Below are 24,283 nucleotides of genomic sequence, written 5' to 3'. Positions count from 1 at the left end.
GAATTAGCCTGAGTGAATTGTCCCTTTAAAGAGAGTGAGGGCCTATAGCTAGCACTTATATAGAACCAAATTTGGACTATGCCTACTTGTCAAAACACTATATTGCACAAAGTTAGTTGTATTAATTTTCAAAAGAAATAAAAGAATCCACTCAATCCGAGTGCATTTAATTCAAAGTACATTTGTAAATGAAATCAATTATTGAGTCTAAAGTAAAATAATAATTAGTCTGATCTGTTTTAATTTCAAACGAATTAAGATTAATAGTTTAACACTCATACAGTATTCGACACAATAAGCATCCCTCCCTTACAGGCTTCAATTTTCTCTTGCTTGAAATTAAATAGACTGAAAAAAATTAAAACTGTTTTAGTTCCCTTACCAATTTCTTTTGCAAATTGATTTATGACTTACTATGTAGAATAATTTCATGAAAGGCTAGTCCCATTAATGATTATGCTTTTACTAAGCACCCCTTTGCTTTAATATTTAAGCGGCCTGGGCGCATATTGCGTCGAATACGGTAATTATAAGAGCACGTACGCGTACCTAGTCCACAAAATAAAATTAATTCACAAATAGTCAAAAGTTTTTGAATTGACAGTCATGCAAATAAAAATGTTAAATTCAAATGGTGCCTCATTGTAAAACCTGAGTTTACATTTACTATTTTAACATGAAAGTGACCGTAATCACCTTAAAGAGCCCCATGACCTAGATATGATTTAAGTACCAGACGTTTTCCCTTCAGGTGCCCCTGATAACATATTCATACGCGTCAGTCTGATTAGCCTTTTTCTCCGGAAGCGCACTTCGGATTTCTTCCAAAAGAAAATAATTTTCCATACATATAATTTACCTTTAATAGTTCAGAAATATACTCTATACACCAACAATGACTATTTCCCGTGCTGTTTTGGAAATTAAATGCATGAAGATATAATGCTGTAAACCTTGTCATGTAAACAAAGAACTATTTACCGGCGGATGAATATCCTGTCACTTTTTAATGGATGCTGTCGAAGAAAATGGATATTTGTTATGTTGTTTTACCCCTGTTATTAATCGTTTCTTGTGGCTTTGAATCCACTTCAGGTACAGTATTGCTCTATAACATATACCGATTGATGTTGCCTGGCGTTGGATTTGTATATTTTTGCTTAAATTCAACCGAAAACCACCCAACTTGGATAGTGTTCTGAAAGAATATTTTGCTCGGGTTATTTTCTGCTTTTATTTTGTAAACGTGATGCCTAAAGGGGTACTTAATAGTAAATGTCAGTCAATGTGGATGTCTCTATATGTAAATTTACTTATTTAACTCAGATCAGTTAACTCATGTGGATAGAAAATAAAGTTTTAAAGGAAACTGGATGCAACACTAGCGGATTTCCTCTCGCCGGGCCGAACCCGACTAGATCTTGATCCGAATGATTTTGACCATTTGTTTGTACGTTTCTAATTTATAATTATTAGTGAGTGATTGCCACACGACTAGACATGTCTTTCCAATTATCTGTTGGGTGATATGAGAATAACAGAACCTTTTGACTGTTTTTGACATTTCGGATTATTTTCAAAACTGAAACAAGATGTGTCGAGGTTAGAAATATGAATACCTGTAACAGAAGACAAAATGTATAAGTCACATTGGGATTGGAAACTGGGACCTCCGAACACCAGCCGAATGCTCTACCGACTGAGCTACCTGCATGGTTACTGTTGATTGACCTATACTAGTTCACACCCGCTATAGAGTCTTCCCTGCTTTTTCAAATGTTTGCCCTCGAAGACATTCAAGACCAAGACCCTGTATAATATACTGCATGGGTATTTTAGTTTGGCACCAAGTTTGTAATAGGAGAAGGGGTAATGTAGCTGCCAGAACGGGATTTGAACCTGACTGTGACATACAGACACTTCATCATCTGGGCACAAGAAATTAAAAAAAAAAAAGAAAGTTGTGAAAATAAAAAACTCTTTGAGTACACTCAATGTCAAAAAAGGTCTTAAACAATCAAGTTTTAAAATGGAAATTAAACAGAATTTTTATTCTTAGCCCATAATCTATCATCAAATGCCAATGTTAGATTATTGATTATATATATTACCAACCTTACGCTTGGAACTAAGACTGATGATGGGTAAAAAGATGACTTCTTACTATAAATAAACTGTAAACCCTAGCCTGTCATATATATATATATATATATAATAATGAAAACTTGACACATTCTTGAACGCATTCAAAGTTTCTAAGACGACTCTTCAGAAAAAACTTTCATTTTGAATTGTCATCTATCTAGACACGAGAATATGTCAAGTTTTCTTCATTTTAAGCAATTTTTCCATCTGAAAAGCTCGTTCTAAACATTTTATCATATTATTAGTATTGTATACATAACATATTAGGATTCAGAGTGTATGTGTGTCGATTTATTCACATGCTATATAGGAATAAGCTGAACATGTCTGAATACTGGTTGAAAGAAAAACAAAAATTGCTGTCCTTGACAGGGGGATGTCTCATGAACAATTATAGAAATACAAATGTACTTATTTTTTTAAGACAATTTTTTTTAACTTGCTTGACAGCTTTATTACATCAAAGCCTTTTGTAGACATGCATTCCAATTGTATCCCAGAATGGTCTACTATGCCCATGGCCAGAAAGTGTTAGATATTTTAATCCCATTTAATTCCATGGCCACATGACTAACATCAATGCAGTGTTGTTACTTGCACATGATTAAATATCAAAGAAACACAATTTAACAAAGCATGACAATTTATTGACTCGTGCCCTATCCGGGCCTTGAACTCATGTTCAACGGCACCCAATCGTCTAGCCAAACATAGCTGCGCCTTCTACCACTGCGCCACATCCACATCCCCAAAAAAGGATGTTTCAATGACGAAGTGATAGTCGATTTGATATGCTGACATGATCACTGTTTTGCTAGGCGATTGGGCGCCGTAGATTGTGAGTTCGAGGCCCGGATAGGGCAAGAGTCAATAAATTGTCATGCTTTGTTAAATTGTGTTTCTTTGATATTTACTTGCACATGATTGAAACATTTACATTACTGCCAGATATTTTTAAAGAGTTATCTCCCTTATCACTGGTAACTCTAGATCAGAAAACACCTTAGCAAAAGTTGAAATGCTTTTAGCAGAACACACCTAGTGCCCAACAAAGTCAATATTTTTGTCCTTTAAAAATTAATAGAAATATGAGTGATATCTACAATAGCGCAAAGGGCAAATTTGCAATGCTTATTCCATCTTGAATCATATGGATTTGATAGCTCAGGTATATAGAATGAAAGAAAAATGAAATCACAAATTTCTTTTCTTTCTTCAGCCAAAGAAAATGGCTTAGAAAAAATACTAAAATGATTATTTTTATTTTAGCAATTAGTGTCTTCCATTAGCGAAATGCACAGCTTATAAGTCCACATGACTAACATCTATGCTGTGTTGTTACAGTGATACATGATTGAAATGAAATGTTTAACATGTTACTACAAGATATGTTATTAGAGTTATCTCCTTTATAATTCCACATGACTAACATCTATGCTAAATATGCCACCCTCAATAAATAAAGTATTATTATTATTACTATTATTTGTATGCAGTGTTGTTCCTTGTACATGATTGAAATGTTTAACATGTAACTGCAAGATATTTTATATGACTGAGTTATCACCCTTATAATTTATAACATCTATGCAGTGTTGTTACAGTGATACATGATTGAAACGTTTTGCATTTGTATATTGTTACAGGACTGAAATGTTACTGCACAGACTGTAAGGATGGTATGTGTGACGCGGGTGAAGGAGGGCGATGTGTGACCTCTATAACAAAGATGGGCGGGACACGTCCAGACAAAAAAAGTTACAGGTCGGTATATCGCAGGAACTAGCTATATATATATAGTATACAAACGTATATAATATTAACTAGTATGTAATGTTTGTTTATGTTGATACTGGAACTAGGTCTCGGAGGTGAATTTATATATAAAGAGTCATACAGATATAAAAATATTGTACAAGATGTAGAAAATGACTGTTTAGTATACAATGTTTGTTTTTGTTGATACTGCAACTAGTTCTTGGAGATAAATTTATATATATATCATAGGGAGTCATTCAGTTATAAAAAATATTGTGCAAGATGTAGAAAATGTATAAAAATGTTAGTGTTCATATATATCTTGTCATTTTATTGAGGCATTGATGGTAAAAAAGTACTGTAGTCATTGGCCTCTAATATATGTAATACATTTGGAGTAAATAATGTCAATGATTGTATTCAGCTAGGAAATAAATCATCCTTTACGCTAATATTGCTGTGTTTAATATTATTTCCATTTCAGTAGTTATTCTGGGTCAATGATAAACTTTAAGCAAAGATTGCAATGTTTATTATTATTTCATTTTACAGTTGTTATTCTGGGTCTATGATACAGAGTCCCAAGGGACCGCAACTCTGTCATCGGTCGCGTAACATACACCTGGGGTACCACTTCTGTTGTCAGGTCGACCTGTGTAATACTGGGCCCGTGCCCTCTCTGTATTGTACCGGTTCTAACTGTAGTAGTCAATCTGATACTGGTGGTATGTGGTTTTCTCTAACCCTCCAGTTCACTTCCCTCATTATCACCATTTACAGATACCACACAGATAGCCATCAACATGCATACAAACTGCTGCCTTTATCAGAACGCTTCCCTGTCAATCTCATGATTAATGAATTGCTTTCTGCAAAATTTCCCTCCTGCAAATCCAATATACACAGTATATGGTAACTCAACTTTTATTGCACAGTAAAAACTAATGATTAATCAGATTGATTAAAATACAACAAAATTTCTCAAGGGGAAGGGACCTTAATTTATTCGGCCCTAAATCTATAGAAAAAAAAAATCAGTTAATTGATAAATTGCATAGTCAACATATTACATTTATTGATTTTGATATCAAACTAATTAAGTGATGTATCAATAAGAAAGAACATTTGTTAAAGTGCACCAATTCACTTGCACCAGTGTATTCCATCTGCTAGATATTTGCTGGCTCAGCACATAAAACAAAGATGCCTTCTAAAATAGTAAAATAATGAACAATGCCAGTTATTACAGATTACTTAGATTCTTAGATGGTTACCATGCAATTTATATTGAAAGTCTTTATGATATCAACCTTTTTAATTTAAGAAATAATAAAATTTCAAGGCCCCATATATATAGATATGCTGGTTATGCACTTTGCAAACCAGATGGCCAGACAAATCAGGATTACCTTGATGTAATGTGACATTATTCCTTTAGATTTGGGGCGAGTCTTATGACATTTTGATAGCTCTATAGATTTGGGGCGAGTCGGATGGCATTTTGATAACCCAATAGATTTGGGGTGAGTTGTACATGTCAGAAAACCCTATAGAATTGGGGTGAGTCGTATGACATTTTGATAGCCCTATAGATTTGGGGTGAGTCGTATGGCATTTTGATAGCCCAATAGATTTAATGGGGTGAGTTGTATATGTCAGATAACCCTATAGATTTGGGGTAAGTCGTATGACATTTTGATAGCCCAATATATTTAGGGTGAGTTGTACATGTCAGATAACCCTATAGAATTGGGTGAGTCGTATGACATTTTGATAGCCCTATAGATTTGGGGTGAGTCGTATGACATTTTGATAGCCCAATAGATTTGGGGTGAGTCGTATGACATTTTGATAGCCCAATATATTTAGGGTGAGTTGTACATGTCAGATAACCCTATAGATTTGGGGTGAGTCGTATGACATTTTGATAGCCCTATAGATTTGGGGTGAGTCGTATGACATTTTGATAGCCCAATAGATTTGGGGTGAGTCGTATGACATTTTGATAGCCCTATAGATTTGGGGTGAGTTGTACTTGTCAGATAACCCTATAGATTTGGGTTGAGTCGTATGATATTTTGATAGCCCTATAGATTTGGGGTGAGTTGTACTTGTCAGATAACCCTATAGATTTGGGTTGAGTCGTATGACATTTTGATAGCCCAATAGATTTGGGGTGAGTTGTACATGTCAGATAACCCTATAGAATTGGGGTGAGTCGTATGACATTTTGATAGCCCTATAGATTTGGGGTGAGTCGTATGACATTTTGATAGCCCAATAGATTTGGGGTGAGTCGTATGACATTTTGATAGCCCTATAGATTTGGGGTGAGTTGTATATGTCAGATAACCCTATAGATTTGGGGTAAGTCGAATGACATTTTGATAGCCCAATATATTTAGGGTGAGTTGTACATTTCAGATAACCCTATAGAATTGGGTGAGTCGTATGACATTCTGATAGCCCTATAGATTTGGGGTGAGTTGTACTTGTCAGATAACCCTATAGATTTGGGTTGAGTCGTATGATATTTTGATAGCCCTATAGATTTGGGGTAAGTCGAATGACATTTTGATAGCCCAATATATTTTGGGTGAGTTGTACATGCAAGATAACCCTATAGAATTGGGTGAGTCGTATGACATTCTGATAGCCCTATAGATTTGGGGTGAGTTGTACTTGTCAGATAACCCTATAGATTTTGGGTGAGTTGTATGACATTTTGATAGCCCTATAGATTTGGGGTGAGTCGTATGATATTTTGATAGCCCTATAGATTTGGAGTGAGTTGTACATGTTAGATAACCCTATAGATTTTGGGTGAGTTGTATGACATTTTGATAGCCCTATAGATTTGGGGTGAGTCGTATGACATTTTGATAGCCCTATAGATTTTGGGTGAGTTGTATGACATTTTGATAGCCCTATAGATTTGGGGTGAGTTGTATGACATTTTGATAGCCCTTAGTTATTAGGTCATCTGACCCGAAGGGTCAGGATGACCTATAGTCATCATGCTTCGTCCGTCGTCGTGCGCCGTCCGCCGTGCGCCGTCCGCCGTCCGTAAACTTTTCACATTTCAATCTTCTTCTCAAGTTTGACCAGTGGGATTGAGCTGAAACTTGCATGAAATGATCCTGACATGGTCCCGACAAAGTGTTGTTATTTTTCGGGTCGATCCGAAATCCAAGATGGCCGCCACAGCCGCCATCTTGAAAACACATTTTGAACTTCTTCTCAAGTTCTACCAGTGCGATTTGGCTGAAACTTGCATGAAATGATCCTGACATGGTCCCGACAAAGTGTTGTTATTTTTCGGGTCGATCCGAAATCCAAGATGGCCGCCACAGCCGCCATCTTGAAAACACATTTTGAACTTCTTCTCAAGTTCTACAAGTGCGATTTGGCTGAAACTTGCATAAAAATGATCCTGACATGGTCCTGACAAAGTGTTGTTATTTTGCAGGTCGATCCGAAATCCAAGATGGCCGCCACAGCCGCCATCTTGAAAACACATTTTGAACTTCTTCTCAAGTTCTACCGGTGCGATTTGGCTGAAACTTGCATGAAATGATCCTGACATAGTCCCGACAAAGTGTTGTTATTTTTCGGGTTGATCCAAAATCCAAGATGGCCGCCACAGCCGCCATCTTGAAAACACATTTTGAACTTCTTCTCAAGTTCTACCGGTGCGATTTGGCTGAAACTTGCATGAAATGATCCTGACATGGTCCCGACAAAGTGTTGTTATTTTTCGGGTTGATCCGAAATCCAAGATGGCCGCCATCTTGAAAACACATTTTGAACTTCTTCTCAAGTTCTACCGGTGCGATTTGGCTGAAACTTGCATGAAATGATCCTGACATGGTTCCGACAAAGTGTTGTTATTTTCGGGTCGATCCGAAATCAAAGATGGCCGCCACAGCCGCCATCTTGAAAACACATTTTGAACTTCTTCTCAAGTTCTACCGGTGCGATTTGGCTGAAACTTGCATGAAATGATCCTGACATGGTCCCGACAAAGTGTTGTTATTTTTTGGGTTGATCCAAAATCCAAGATGGCCGCCACAGCCACCATCTTGAAAACACATTTTGAACTTCTTCTCAAGTTCTACCGGTTCGATTTGGCTGAAACTTGCATGAAAGGAGCCTGACATGGTCCCAACAAAGTGTTGTTACAACATCTCTGGTTGATCCCCAATCGAAGATGGCAACCATGACACTATATCTAATTAATTTCCTAAATGATTATTGCCAAGGTACTCAGATGACCGTTAAGGCCCATGGGCCTCTTGTTTTAGTAATTGTTAGATAGTCCTTTAGATATGGGGTGAACTGTAATTGTTAGATATATAATATAGTCCTTTAGATTTAGAATGCGCTGTATATGTCGGATAGTCCTATACATTTGGGGTAAACTGTAATTGTTAGATGGTCCTTTAGATTTGGAGTGAGCTATACTTGTCAAATAGTCCTATAAATTTGGAGTGAGCTATACTTGTCAAATAGTCCTATAAATTTGGATTGAGCTATATACTTGTATTTATAAATTATCAGATAGTCCTATAGATTTGAGGTGAACTGTACATGTAATTGTTAGATAGTCCTTTAGATTTTGAGTGAGCTTCCTGTCAGATTGACTATAATCCTTTGAATTTGGGGTGAACTGTAATTTTTTAGATAGGCCTATAGATTTGGGGTGAACTCTACTTGTCTGATAGTCCTCTAGATTTTGAGTGAACTTAATTCTTGAATTGTCAGATAGGCTTATAGATTTGGAGTGAGCTTTCTTGTCAAATAGTCCTATAGATTTGGCGTGTGATGAACTCGTATTTGATTTCAGGTAAATTGGTTACATACGCAGTACAAATAATCTTTGTAGACAAGTGATCTTTACAGACACTGTGTATGTCAAACTGTGATGTAGTATGATGGACCATTCGAGAGCCATGGAAATGGTTTTGTTATGCGAGGGATTATTATACAGAAATGGTCATCACCAAAGAAGGATTATTGTTAATATTTATTATGACTTGATGGTGTATTACAGATGTCTGACGGAAGCCAAGATGCATATCCGAGTCCAGGAGGGGAAGATGCATGGCGACACCCCACACTGTATGGTGTCAGCCATAAAGAAGCAGGAGAACTACATAGAGTGCTGTTCAGACTCAAATTTCTGTAACAGAGATCTCAATCCAACTTATGCACCTGCTACCACAATCCCCACAGGAGGTCAGAGGCTTTCTGTACAAAACATGCATGTGTTTAAATATATATATCAATTCTTCATCTCATACACATCTAGATGAGCTATGTGTTGATTGCTGTGTCTCTTTTAGTTTTAGTGCCTCAAAATATTATTCTACTAATTACCACACTTTCCATAATTAACGCCCCACTCCTTTTCTGGAGAAAAGTCGATGTTGTATAAAAACCCCCATCTTATGGATTTAACAATATTTTACAACGTTATTTGTTCACAACTTACATTTTGGTTAGTTAAGTGCCCCCCGGCCCTTTGTTACAATTATTAAAGTGCTCTTGGTGCTAATTACAATACAGTTAGCTATATATACATGTAGATAGATATCTATTATGATGTCATTATTTTATGAGTGAATTCAATATCTACCCACAATGTTGTATAACCCTGTAAAATGCAAATACAAACTAACTACATTCTATCTTTATTTTTATATATATATATTCCAACATGGATATCATATGCATGTGACAGCTGTACTATATATACTTACAGTGTTAAACGATTGAAATCAAATGATTTCTTTACTAACCACCTTTTTCTCATCAATTTGTAGAAATGCTGAGACAGTTTTCTTTTGTGTGGTAACAATTACTGAAGAATCAGAATTACACTTTATATAATTAATTTGTCATCCAAGACTGAATAATTTGTGAAAGTAGTCGTGTGGAATTTTAATTTGTAGTTTACCTTGGAGATTACACCCCATCTTCCCCCAAAAATGCTTGTACTTGATAAACAGTAATGTTAAATAGCATATCGGGCCATATATAAGAATAATATGAGTAAACTTTTTTTTGAAATATCTGGTCATGACACAATTCAGATGCTATCTTCTATAATGTTTCCTGATATTCATAACTACTTAGCATATCGATTGTTACTACAGTACTAGTAAAGTGATAAAATTAAAATAAATAGGATGCTGTATTAAGCAGGCAGATCTTTGTGTTATTATTATTGAGAATGAGTGTAAGCAGATAGTTATGTTATTCTTGAGAATGAGTGTAAGGTTTAATATTAGTTCTAACTGCATCATAAGCACTACTCTCTTTCACTGCTGCTATCCCCATACAACACTTGAAGATCTCATTGCACACTATATAAATCAATATACATGATATGTATCTAAACAGTAAAAACTTAAAGCTTTTTTCGTCTTATAATCCATGTCTATATATGTATGTAGATTGTTTTAATTTTATAAAAAGGATGAAAGTAATCAATATGCATTGTTGACCAGCTATAGATTTGGATACTTGTGGGTTTTTGCTTTGTTTTTCATATGGTTATTACAATAGAGATTTTGTCTTTATGTATATGGTTGATAGTTTTGACTGTTTATGAAGTCTTCAATTTACTCATCAGTCTCTGTGATGAATTAGTAGTTTGTGAATCTAAACAGACCATTATATACCACTCTAAATTGATTTTGACTTTTAGATTGATGCACAAATGTCAAGTTAATAATTTTAAGTTATTTGTGATATTTTGCATTACAGATGAGGATTCTGAAGCTAAGTTACAGTTTGGTACGGCAGAGCTTGTCATTCTCATTGCTTGCCCTGTACTCATCGTCTCCATTCTCTTCATGGTCCTCTTCTTCGCCTACCACCAGTGCCAACGTAATCGCCATGGATACCCCCTAAACGATGTGTCGCAGGAGACGATGCCATTTGTCCAGCAGGGCCAGTCGAGTAGTACGCTGCGTGAAATGATGTATGAATATTCTGGTTCGGGGTCAGGTGAGCGACATATCCAAATAATAAAATTATGAAATTGAATTATTCAATGTCAAAAAGTAAATTTTCTCATCTACAAATACATGCTCAGATGTGACGTTTTCGTCTTAGGAGACAATCATAGGTTTAGATATTGATTATGATGTCAGATCTATGTGTGATGCCATAATAGTTTTATTACACATGTGTCTTACGACATATATGACATGGCTGGACGGGCCAGTTATTTGTTAAAGTTATTTTCTCATTTACAAATTTATTATATTATTATTCCTATAGGCCTACCCTTACTGGTACAGCGAACCATTGCTCGACAGATCCAGGTGAGAGAAACCATTGGAAAGGGCCGATATGGTGAGGTGTATAGAGGGCGCTGGCGAGGCGAGAATGTAGCAGTTAAGATTTTCCCATCCCGAGAGGAGAGGTCCTGGTTCAGGGAGGCTGAGATTTACCAGACGGTCATGTTGCGACACGAAAATATTCTTGGCTTTATAGCAGCAGATAACAAAGGTACAGATTCCTCACATACCGTATTCTACCCAATAAACGCGCATGTCCCTATCTATATACATATATATAAAAAATAATCTATTGTATCTCTAAAATTCCATGGCACTATGTCCTATATGGAATGAAGTACTGGTTGCGCATGCACCAAAAGCAAAATAAGTTATTTTATATTATTTTTTTGTGTTAATTAGATATATATATATAAAAATGATTAAACACCAATTATTGTTTAAATGATGAGTATTGTTTATGCTGTCGGCGATGGAGCATCTTTAACAATGACAATTTCATGGTGAAGCTCTCAATCAAGAAAACAGACTTCATTAATATTGATTTAGTTCTAAGCCTTATGGTAACTGTTTATATTAGAATGTCAGATGAATGAAAAGTGATATCATTATTGATTTTCTGTATCCCATCAATGTAAATCTTAACTTGTTTCAAAATTCTCTCTGTTTTAAGTACAAGAAGCCTTTAAATTAAGAATAAGTAAGACTTTCAATTATATTTTCTTTTACATAGTCAACATCCATAATCAGAATAGTCTTAATTGAAATTAGTATAAAATAAAGATTTATTTTGCGTCTGGTGCATGTGCAATCAGTATACGTACTTCATTCCATGTTGGTTATAGAATGATTTTATGTTGGTTATAGAATGATTTTTAATATTTTTATCCTGAAATAAAATTATAAGCTCCAGCTTTCCAATGGTGATAATGATATACAGTAAGTAACTTTACTAACTGAAGGAAAATACTAAATCATCTGTTCCCCTTTTGCTAGAGAAAAAATACCGTTTGTCACCGTTGAAGCATCTTTAGTTACATGCTACATATTCATACACAGGAATTAATATTTTGTCATGATTAATAACTTGTTTGTTCTACAGACAATGGCACGTGGACCCAACTTTGGCTGATCACAGATTACCATGAGAATGGTTCCCTGTTTGATTACCTGAACCGTACTGTCATCAGCGTGTCCGGCATGCTGAAGTTGTCACTGTCAGCGTCCTGTGGGCTGGCTCACTTACACATGGAGATCATAGGCACAGAAGGTAAACAAGTCAGTTGTAAACTTGTAATATCCCTCTGCTCAGTTTATGATAGCTCAGGCCTAAGGACATATCCACATCAATATTGTTTCTGACAAGACATTTTACCTTATATTGCTTTTACAGAAATGTTATAGCCATTCGTTTGTTTTTCTGTCAAGCTACAAATATATTACAAGCTTATTTTTACAAGCAATTTAATTTCCTATATCTTACACAACATATCTTTAAACAAAGGCAAGTGAAAATGACAAAAATGAATCTGATAATATAAATTATGTCTTTATTTCAAACACAATATTTTGATACATATGTATCATCTTTCTTTGCAGTGCATGCTGGGAAGCCTGCAATAGCCCATAGGGATCTTAAAAGTAAAAATATTCTTGTGAAAAATAATGGCACCTGCTGCATAGCTGATCTGGGTAGGTAAAACAAATATGGTGATGTAGGTAAACAAAAATTGTTCTTTTTGTTGACTTGATTGAAATATGTACCTTTTTCTCCATTTTGAAAAAAATGTCACTCGTGTCATCAAACTTTCATGAAAGAAATTTTTGTTTATGTACAGGTTTGAAAATGTGCCGTTTGCAAATTTTTGTTTTGAGAAATGACAAATTGAACTTAATTTAAGAATTATAAAAGTGAATTTCATAGAAAAAAGTGTAATTTTGAATTATTCTGTATTTGCATATTACAGAGTATTCTGCCCTTAATTGTGGGTAGGTATTGATTGTGACGTCATGTGTTTGCGAGCGTAACATTATACATTTCGACATGAATAGCGCTCACAAAATAAGGACCTAACAATCGATACCTACCTGCAAGGGAGCTAACTCAGTAATATGCAAAGACAGAACAGAAACTTTAATAATATTTGTCTGATTTGCAGGTTTGGCTGTAAGACACGATATAGCTACCGACTCCGTAGATATTGCCCCTAACAACCGTGTTGGCACCAAGAGATACATGGCTCCAGAAGTGCTGGATGAGTCCATCAACATGACACATTTTGAATCTTTTAAGCGTGCTGATGTTTATGCTTTTGGTCTCGTTCTTTGGGAGATTACAAGGAGGTGTTCTGTGGGAGGTAAGGCAGATAAAAAAAAAAGATGGTTATTTATCAGGACAGGATTATTTAATGATTAACAAAGGATTACCGTATTCGCCGTAATTAGCGACCAGGGCACTGAAATAATTGTAACAAAAGGGAACCTTTTAATGAACCGAAATGTAAATTTTGGACAAAAAAAAGTCAGCCATATTTTAAATCTTTTTGTACTTTGGTACATTAATCTTTACAATAAACATGCATATGCCTTTTATCATGTCATGATTTACATGTAAAAGACTTGCAAGTTTAGTTTATATAATATTGGATACAATGCTAATGTTGGAGGCATCAGATGTTGTAAAACAATAATTGTTAAATCCATGGAAAGGGGGCATTTATACAACTTTAACTCTTCTCCAAAAGAGGGGGGGGGGCATTGATAGGAGGGGATGTGTGTGCTAATTACAATGAATATTATAATAATTATACCGTATTTGGCCCAATTAGCACCCAGGACGTTTAAAAAAAAATTTGAAAACGAAAAGGTGCTTAATAAGACAAAAAATATTACAAACCTATACAGTTTTGGTCTTTATTTATGCCCGGACAATTGAAATTGAAATATGGAATGATTTACTGATTGCACCAAAAGCAAAATAAATTGTTTTATATTGTTTTTTGTGTTAATAAGGCATATCTGTACATGATCAAATTTCAGTTATTGTTCAAATATTTGGATTGTACTGTTGAATATCTTGTACTGGTCCAAGAAATACAGATGGTAAATTTTTTATGATTGATTTAATCAGTTACGTGATATTTGTTGTTAATTAACTAAGTGATAATTTTGTTCATTTAGGTATAGTAGAGGAGTACCAGCTGCCATTCTATGATATGGTCCAGTCTGATCCAAGTCTGGAAGAAATGAGAAAAGTTGTTTGTGACGATAAACATCGTCCAGCCATTCCTAACCGCTGGCACTCCCATGAGGTACACAACAAATTATGTTTCATTCCATATATTTTCTAAATTACATTTACTGAACACCTCTGTACTTTTGTATTTTATATATGAATGCACAATTGACATTTGATTGTGAATTTATGTATTAGCAAATGTGTTGAAAATGGCCTAGAAACGTGATATTATACCTGTGAGAATGTTGGAATAAATGGCTACCAAGTTTGTCGAAATGAATGACCTTGACCTTCATACAAAAATCTTTAAATGCCATCTTTTTATCAAACATTTTGGAAACTTGGAGCTTCAATAAAGGAGCATGAGCTTCTTGTATTGCCTTATATAACTACTGTATATTGTGACTGTATTCTTTTATGCCAGTAGTCAGATAACTACCCCATGGGCCTCTTCATTGTTTAAGTCAATGACATTTATATATCTGGTGCTCTTAAAAGATATGTAGCCTTAGCTTTAATATACTTAACAGCCCATGACTGAAAATAAATGTATCTGCGATTATATTGATATTTTATAATCCATTTGTCTAGGGTATATTTAATGAGAATGTGTTTATTTGTTTGTTTTAGTCGCTGAGAGTTATGGCGCGCTTAATGAAGGAATGTTGGTACCACAACGCTGCAGCTCGACTAACTACGCTTCGTATCAAAAAGACACTGGCTAGCATTGCTAACCAGGAGGATATGAAAATATAAACAATTGTGATAAACCTGTGTGATAAGGGGAGATAATTCTGATATGGACAGATTTCAATCTCCCTACTTGTATTTCAAAAAGGGTAGATAACTGATAAAAGACAGCTAAACAATCCCCTTATTTTAAGAAACTGGCATGACTCTGAAAGTTACAAGAATGTGACGTTGAAGAGGATATTTTATCTGACTTTTACTTGAAGTTGGATGAAAGTGGTTATTTTATTGTGAATTTCATTCGTGACATATTCAAAGAATGGAAAGACACTCCTGATTGAAGAAATGGATGTAATCCGTGTCTTTATTTAGCCTTTGAAAGGCACCACTTTTAGAAAAAGGAACTTGTTGTGTTTGGTAGTATGTGTGGAATATCGTTTGAATGCATGAATGATAAGGTTTTATATGTGAAATGTTGTATAGAGTCAAAAGCCTTGTCTGTTGGTGCAGGCAAAAAATATACTTCAAAACTGATAATCAAGATCCTCACATTCATGTCTTATTGTTTTATTAGTATCAAATACAATGCAAATTCGCTAGCCAAGGGTATTTAGTACAATACTCTCCCTGAAACCCTTGACAGATCTTTTGTCAAAATTGATATAGCCCTCGCTTTCTAATTGGATGCTGCTAGGTCAGCTGTCTAATGGTATTTCGAATCGATCACATATAACGTATTGTTTAAAGGGCGCCGCAATTTTCTCAATCCATAGATAAATGATAACAAGCTTTTCCATTGGTTGCTAATTATGTAAATGGAATAGCGGCAACTGCAGTGATCCACCAGGTGGTGTAATGCAGTAACTTCAATTTTAACATGATATCTGCCAACTTAATGGTTTCAGGGAAAGTAAACATATCTTCCTGAATAACCTTGGCTAGTGACTTTGAAAAATTCATATTCATTTTGACTGCATATATGTGGTATGAATGCAGTTGGCTTATATGTTCATTTGTTCATACTGCCGTATATACACTTTCAAAATGAAGATCAGTCATTATATTTGCATTTCTGTTTTGGTTTTAGACACGTACAGAATCAAGCTCAGCTGCTAACTATGGATGCCATGGTTGCTAGCTAGCTAGGCTTTACATAGACTGTGTATATTATACGCTAATGTATACACATATGCAATCAGACTTTACAAAACTGGAGGAGATAGAGATGAAAGTATATTGGTATGTGTGCTGGTAGCATTGAAATTTCAACAGCATTAAGTAAAGAAATTACCATATTTGACTGTATAAGTGTCCATGCACCTTCCTCTTTTTTGAGGTCCCCAGTTCACTTATGAATCTATGGTATTCGATCCAAGAACCGCCCAGGGCGATTAAAAAATGAAAAGGGTCTGAATAAATCAAAATTAATGCAAACCTGTACAGTTTTGATAGTTTTGGTCTTATGCCCTGGCAATTGAAATGATGTCTCAAAAAGGAAGAACGTGGAGTTTATAAGAACATGAGTGCTTATTTGGTCGAATACGGTAATACAAAATAAAAATATGATTACCAGGATACTGTTAGTCCTGATAGTTTCTTCGATTTGTTTATTGGCTTGTGGCTTACTCTGTGTAATAATGAAAGGTTATTAAGTAGTCTTTTGGCCCTATTGTAAGCACCAGGCCATTTATTGGGTCGAATATGGTACATGAAATCAGTTTCGAAATTCAAATTATCATCATGAAAAATCTTGACTAAATCAATGTCCTGTCTCAATGTTTTGTTGTCAGACCATGAAGATTGATACAGTTGATAAATAACCAGTAATTATAATAATACCACTATATATGAAATTCTTGTGTGAATTAGAAACGCCATCAAATGGCCCTGGATTGTAATAATTTGCTATCATATATAGGGATATAGACACTACGTTGTAATATATAAAGCAGTGAGCAAATGTTCAACACATTTTTAGGTCACATGGTGACCTATATATATTCTAATCGACTTTTGTCCGTCGTACGTCCTTCGTGCGACGATAAACTTTTTACATTCTCAACTTCTTCTCCAAAACTTCTGAAACAATTTCAATGAAATTTTGTACAAACCTTCTAAGGCATAAGACCAATCAAAATTGTGAATTATATGGTCCCCACCCCCAGGGGACTGTGGGAGGGGTCAAAAGGGGTAAAACTGACTAAAATTTCAAAAATCTTCTTCTCTACTCACAGATGTGGTAGAATCAAATACTCTTCATAGAGAGAAAGGTCTTAAGGCCCTTTATGAGCATTAATTGGTCATTTGTAATAGGAAATAAGTCAAATGTTGTCAGAATTATCAGCATGAGATGGCCCTTGAATCCTATTAACAAATTTTCTATGACTGGGCCTTAGGGGTGGGGTCAAAAGGGGTAAAATAGGCTTAAACTTCAAAAATCTTCTGAAATTTTAAAAATGGTAGAATCAAATACTTTTCATAAATGGAAAGGTCTTAAGGTCCTTTACGAAAATTGTGAATTATATGACCCTTGGGTCTCATGTTTCCTCCTAGGGAGGGGTTAAGTTTACTGTAGTTTATGTAGGGAAAACACAATTTTTAGCATTTTCTGGTCATTTGTAATAAGAAATAATTCAAATGTTGTCAGAATTATCAGTAGGAGATGGCAATTGAATATTATTTACGAATTTTCCATGACTGACCCCCAGGGGCCTTAGCGGCGTGGTCAAAAGGGGTCAAATAGGCTAAAACTTCAACACTCAGGTGACCGTTAAGGCCCATGGGCTTCTTGTTTAAATTATTGATTTTTTTTTTCCATTTCTTCTTTATATATCATATAAAAAAAAATTTACCTGTAACTTTAATGTAAATTTCATTGTGCATCTGATTGGTTCATCAAGCATTAAATAGCTCATAACTTAAAAAAACAGCATTTACACACGGCATGGATTCACTTCAGTCACTTGGCATAACATTTGGTTTGAAATCTTGTGTTGTCCTTAAGCTTATTGATGGATTCATCTCTTTCCTAATGATTAGGGTCATGTATAAGGCTCTTTCATATGTGGATATGAAGAATAGGGATACTCTATAGCTACCAAAGGATCGCAAAATGTTGTAAAACGTGAGGCTTGTAATGATGTTAGCCCTCACTGGCTTGGTATGTAGATTTAATGTAGTATTGATTAATGTTGATGAGTTTGAATCTTTTTAGTAAATACTATGTACTTACACGACTGTTACTACTACTTCTGCCCAAACTACCAATGCTTTGTGTCTAGTTTTGGTTCACATTTTGCTGGATGTATATATATATATTATGTAGTCATGTAATAACTTTTACCAAAGGTCTGTTTTATCTTACACAAAATGATACTTTCTAAAAATATATACATTTTAGCAGTAATTTTAATCTTACCAATCAAGTGCTCTTCCCTCTACTTGAAATGTATTCGTTATTCCGTCTTTGCATATTACAGAGTTAGCTCCCATGCTGGTTGGTATTGATTGTTTCGTCATTATTTTTTTAACGCAACTACATCATTTCTCCGAAAAGTATAATGTTACACTCGAAAAAACATGATGTCACAAACAATGCGTACCCTCAAGGGCATATAACTCTGAAATATGCAAATATTAATATTTGATAGTTCATAAGATAAATAATGTTAATTGTTACATAATTTTAACAAGCGAATAATTTTAGGGTACATTAAAATAATAGACTAAGTCCATATCCATAATCATATTGTTTATTTGAAATGCACAAATAACTGAGAGTGCCAAATATTCTTTCCATTTAGAATGTCTCAAAACAAATCTGATGCTAAAATTCCTTCCAGAAATGTGTAGCTGATCTCGATAAAACTGATGAAATGGCTTGTTAAAAGACATTCCTTCACTTGAATATCAGGAAGTTCAGTTCTAAATTCTAAAAAAATTCTAAAAAGATATAGTTCAGGCAAAATACACCTTTCATTTCAACACCCAAAAACGTTATAAAGAAGGAGTAATAGATAATTAGCCTTTTAGATTTTACACAGGGTGTTGATCATGATCATGATGTGGCATATATAACATTGATGTGGCCTATTCAGTCTTTGCACATGACAGAGTTAGCTCCCTTGCCGGTAGCTAGGTAATGATTGTTACGTCATTAATTTATAGATGTAATTCACATCATTTTCTCAAAAAAAAATATTATGTTATACTCGCAAACACATGATGTTACAATCAGTACCTACCCACAAGGGCAGATAACTCTATTATATGCAAATATAGAATAAAACAACTGCGAGAAGGCTTGTCCTATTACGATGTTGCGATTACCTATGGATGAGAGCTACCGGTAATCATGGGATGATGTTTCGATTTGTGTGATTTTTTGTTTGTTATTGTTTTCTGTGGATCATGTGATATATATATTTCTATTCTCTTATTCAAGCAATTTGTTTTACAATGCTTCATCATAATTAGCGGTATATCATTTTAAGAAATATGTCTTATGTACTGGTTCTGAAGAACTCTTTCATGTACCTCTGTAGATGTTACCGTATTTGCCGTAACTAGCATCTCTTTCCCTTAACATTTCTTGTTTTGATCATTTGGATGCATATTGTACATTATTCATATTCTCCTTTACCTTTCTAATTTCTTATATCAGATACTTCAGTTCAGTATAATCTTATAACTCAGTCATTGGTTTTTCTCTGGGTACTTCGACTTTCTGCCAGCTCCTAAACCTGGTACGTCCTTAAATGAGTGGCTTCAGCTGTAAATAAGACATTATAAAATACCAAACCAAACTGATTATACCAGACCTGGAATATAATACTCTACTCCCAGCACCTGGGATATTTTCTGATCACATTGAAGTATAAAAATCAACTTGGTAGGCAATTGAGTGCTAATTATGGCAAATATGTATGTGTATAATGAGATGTTGATCTCACATTTTGCTCTGAAAATATTGTATTGGCATTGTATAAAAACATGACTCGAGTTGTGACCATTTTGTTCCTATCCATTTCATTATGTGTATGTGAATTTTCTTTGTGTAAGACATTAAACCCAATCCCTTTCATGTTGGTCTATTTTTAGCCCTTCAGTACCTAAAGTATCCTTGACCTCAGTTTCATTTGAGATTGGTATTTGCAACTTCGCAAGTCGAGAGTATTCAGTCTGATAGTCGACCTGAAACAGGTTGGTTCTGGTACAGTATCCGACTGAATACCCTTGGCTAGCGAAGTCGGGTATTTTGAGGGAATGCTAAACTTTAGGCTATGGAGATTACCCTAGCTATTATAGGAAAAAACATTGTTGCTTTTTCCCAACATTTCTTATTTCATTTAATTAATTAAAATAATTATTTAAATCCTCAAGATAATATCAAAAGTATCCTTAAATAAATCAAAGTGGAACTCGCATCTGAAATGTTTGTTTTTAGAATTATTGTGTCACACCAAAATGTTACTACTTAAACTGAAGCCTTTTCACTGTTTTTTACATGGCCATGCATGTTGATGAACAAGAAGTCACCAAGCATATATAATGTATATCTGTGTACATGTATGTGTCAAATTGAAATATTGCTCTTGTGATGCCAGTAACTCTTTAAATAACTGATTAGAATTGAAATTGCAAACATTTTGGATATTAATTCGAATTGTGAATTATTAGAATAAGAATTGATGAATATTGATTTTCTTAACACTGGTATACAACTAGTTATACAAATGGATAATAGAAGGAAACATTTCTGTGTTTATTTTCCAAATAAAGCAAGCACAAATATTAAATATTTGTTGTAATTTGTTATGCTATATGTGCCGTAATTTTCATGCTCACCAATGAAGATGAGCTTTTAGTATGTTATTCACGACCAAAAGTTACCAGCATTTTGAGAATTAACATATACATGTGTACTTACAATTTTACATGTATAAATCAATTACGAACTCTGCACCCTAGATAACTTTTAATTAAAATTATGGGCATCAACACTTTAATTGGATTGAATTAAATTCATTTACAATGATATTCCTACACATCCAAATGGATAACAATGATTTCTAATTAAACAGGGCCCAGTTTCATGAGCATTCCTTAACTTTAAGAAATCCCTTAACTTTAAATTCTTCATAGGAAAGCATTATGGAAGTTTAGGAGAAATCTTAAGTTAAGGAGCCTTCCTTAAAATCTTTAATGCTTTCCGATGGAGAATTTGAAGTTAAGGGACTCCTTAAATTTAAGGAATGTTCATGAAACTGGGTCCTGAAGGCATATAAACCTGATTTAGTCTAAAGCATTCTAGTGCAAGGATAAAAAAATGTCAAGAAAAATACTTCAAATGAATGCAATTGACCTTCATTCAAGCCCACATGGTTCAAATCTGCTAAAAAAGCAATTAGTAAACACTTACCAATAACCAATAGGCACTGAAGTTAAAGATCGTTGGAATCAAATTGAAATACCCCGGTACTAAAGTTTAACTGGAGTAACCTATTTGGTCTGTTTACGGGATGTTGAAGAAAATTCTATCGTTAGTAGTGCCACAATATAGGCTCTGCCAATGCAAGATATTCTAGAAGCGATGGATCTGAGAATTAATATTGATAAAAACAGCACGTGTATATATATATATGTGTATATGTACCACTAGTGTTAATAGACCATTTTTAGACGTTTTGTCAAAATAGGTAAAACTCATACTCTGTATGCTACAACGTGAATACAATATTAATATCTGCCGAATCCCTTTCAAAGCAACTTGTCCTGGAACAGTTCAAACAATCCTGGAAACCGGATCAAATTTCTACGACCCAGCTTTTGATATATTTTACAATGAGGCAGTATAAAAACCAAATGAATGAAAATTGGGATTCCCGTCCCTGCATTTCTGAACACTTTTAGTATTTTCGGTGTATTCAGAATATAATTTAATTTGTGCCTTAGCATAACAATTTGTAAAGAATTAAATGTTGATAACACAAGTATTGTACAATATTTAAAGGGACAATTCACTCAGGCTAATTCTTTTACATATCCAAGAAGCAAAATATGACATAAATGTATTGTTCTACATTTCTTATGAAACATATAACATAAAATATTGACAAATTCCACGTCATTGTTTAGTATTTTAATTAATATCGTTGAAATATCAAATCGTTGATCAATACGATTAAGCAGGTACAATATGGACTCTGTACCCATACCCGAGCCAAAGTCACGCACGTTAAACAAATAAACTACATAACCACCGAGATAGTGATAAAATGATTTTTTGGCAAGACAATTCACCTAATAAGGTAAACACACTACTGTCAGAGCGATTTGAGCAGTTCTAGACAAAAGTTGCATTACTCTACACGCAAGGGACAGGGTTCGGCATACAAGAAGTTCGACCACAATGTGTAATGGCGGACAGCGAGCGAGTTTGAACATTTACACACATGTCACAACCATGGGCTTTTCAGGCATATCACAGTAAAACCGACTGATCTAATTTCCATTAGAACTGGGTTTTTTTTCTGATATATGTACAAATTTTAATGTTCTTTTAGACTGAATTGTCCCTTTAACAACAGTGATGATAAATACAGTGATATTTTCAAAAAAAAAGTCTATATTGCACATTATAAGACTGCATGTTTCTTCTCATCAGACACTCTAGGCCTCTTTCCTACTCATACCACAACCAAAATGGTCTCTAAAGGACACAATCGCTGTTGGGTGTATCCTATGAGAAGTCACCCAGTCATAGCATATTAGGGACCTCCGATCCACCCACCAACGAAGGAAACAGACAAACATAGATGTAAGTGTAGTATTAGAACACTGTAACACTCTACATTTGCATCAGGACAAACATACGGGAAGGCCAATCAGGGTTTAGGGGAGCTTTGATTACACCTTGGTGCATTATGCACCTGTGTTTGAAGGAATAGAGTGAATTAACACTAGAATTGAACTTCATTAAATATAGTAAATAAAATCGATCTTTCTAAATATTAATATTTTAATACATTATCTAAATACATTTTTGTCCACAATTAGCGTTTAACTATTTAACTGAACACCTGGAAGTAAGTTTATAACATTCATAAATTAACATGGATTTATATCGTCACTTGCAAAGTATAGTTGTTGTTTTTTTCGTTTATATTATTTTTTCTGTGAAGGCAATCCCGGTAACTCTAATTTCTTTCTATTATACCAGTATACCCTTGTAATGTGATACTAGTGATCGCCATCGATAACGGCAACAGTGGATTAAACAGGTTCAGGATAGTTTGGCTTTTAACAATGATGACATATGATAATATTTTCTGACTTGTAATTTATGCATTTAAGGATTGATTGTCAATTTTGTTGCTTGCATTGACTGATGAAGAAAGTTAATCTCGTGCAAATGAAGTGAACTGCGAAGCAGTTCATGTAACATTTGCACGAGATTAACTTTCTTCATCAGTCAATGCAAGCAACAAAATTGATAATCAATCCTTATATTTACATTAACCAATTTAAAAATTCCGCTGTTGAAAAAAGTCAAATTATATGTGTTTGGTATAAGATTATTATACAATTTTGCAACATTGTACCAGTTATCGTACATGTATGTACAGCTACGGAACAGCCGCCAGTCAGTTCTTCTCGTCACCAAGGCAACACAAAATGTAGTTCCGAAAATAACTTCATTCTTTGTGCGTTGTTACGATAAAAAACGGAGATTTTGAAATATTGTTTTTATATTCAAGAACTAATGGCTTAAATTTTATCATAAAACATTATTATGTAGCTTCAAATACAAAAACTGCTGCGCAGCACTAGCAGTGCAGTCAATGTGTAATCCGGTCGCTCGATTGAGCAGGGGTCCGGTTTCGAAGAAAATGACGATTGTGGTGAAAATGCTGAATGGTTGGTATCTAAACATAATCAAACCTTTTAAAACTCAATTATAATTGTTATGGAATTAACTGAATGTTGTATTTCCGTCTGATAATTATTTGTAGCTGACATTTAAATATGTATTAACTAAACCTGTTGTGAAATCCAACCCCTGTGTCTATAGTATGTGATGCAGTCCAATAATCATGCTTCCGGGGCTCAATAAAACGTGTTAAAATGCGGGACTTAGTCG

The 24,283-nt window shown here is 34.5% G+C and overlaps 1 protein-coding gene across 1 annotated transcript; it reads left to right on the top strand.

The window, feature by feature from the left end:
* The first annotated feature begins 942 nt into the window (after positions 1 to 942).
* LOC138310835 (TGF-beta receptor type-1-like) lies at positions 943 to 20,939 on the top strand. Its single transcript, XM_069252160.1, has 10 exons — positions 943 to 1,095; positions 3,792 to 3,909; positions 8,957 to 9,141; positions 10,675 to 10,917; positions 11,194 to 11,424; positions 12,316 to 12,483; positions 12,813 to 12,905; positions 13,373 to 13,570; positions 14,394 to 14,524; positions 15,082 to 20,939. Exons 1-10 carry the CDS (start codon positions 1,014 to 1,016, stop codon positions 15,205 to 15,207), a joined length of 1,575 nt encoding a protein of 524 aa, XP_069108261.1. The 5' UTR covers positions 943 to 1,013; the 3' UTR covers positions 15,208 to 20,939.
* The last annotated feature ends 3,344 nt before the right edge of the window (positions 20,940 to 24,283 follow it).

Source organism: Argopecten irradians, chromosome 16, assembly GCF_041381155.1.
Source record: "Argopecten irradians isolate NY chromosome 16, Ai_NY, whole genome shotgun sequence".
NCBI classification, from domain to species: domain Eukaryota; kingdom Metazoa; phylum Mollusca; class Bivalvia; order Pectinida; family Pectinidae; genus Argopecten; species Argopecten irradians.
The sequence above is the reverse complement of the archived record's forward strand: the minus strand, read 5'-3'. Positions and strand labels throughout refer to the sequence as shown.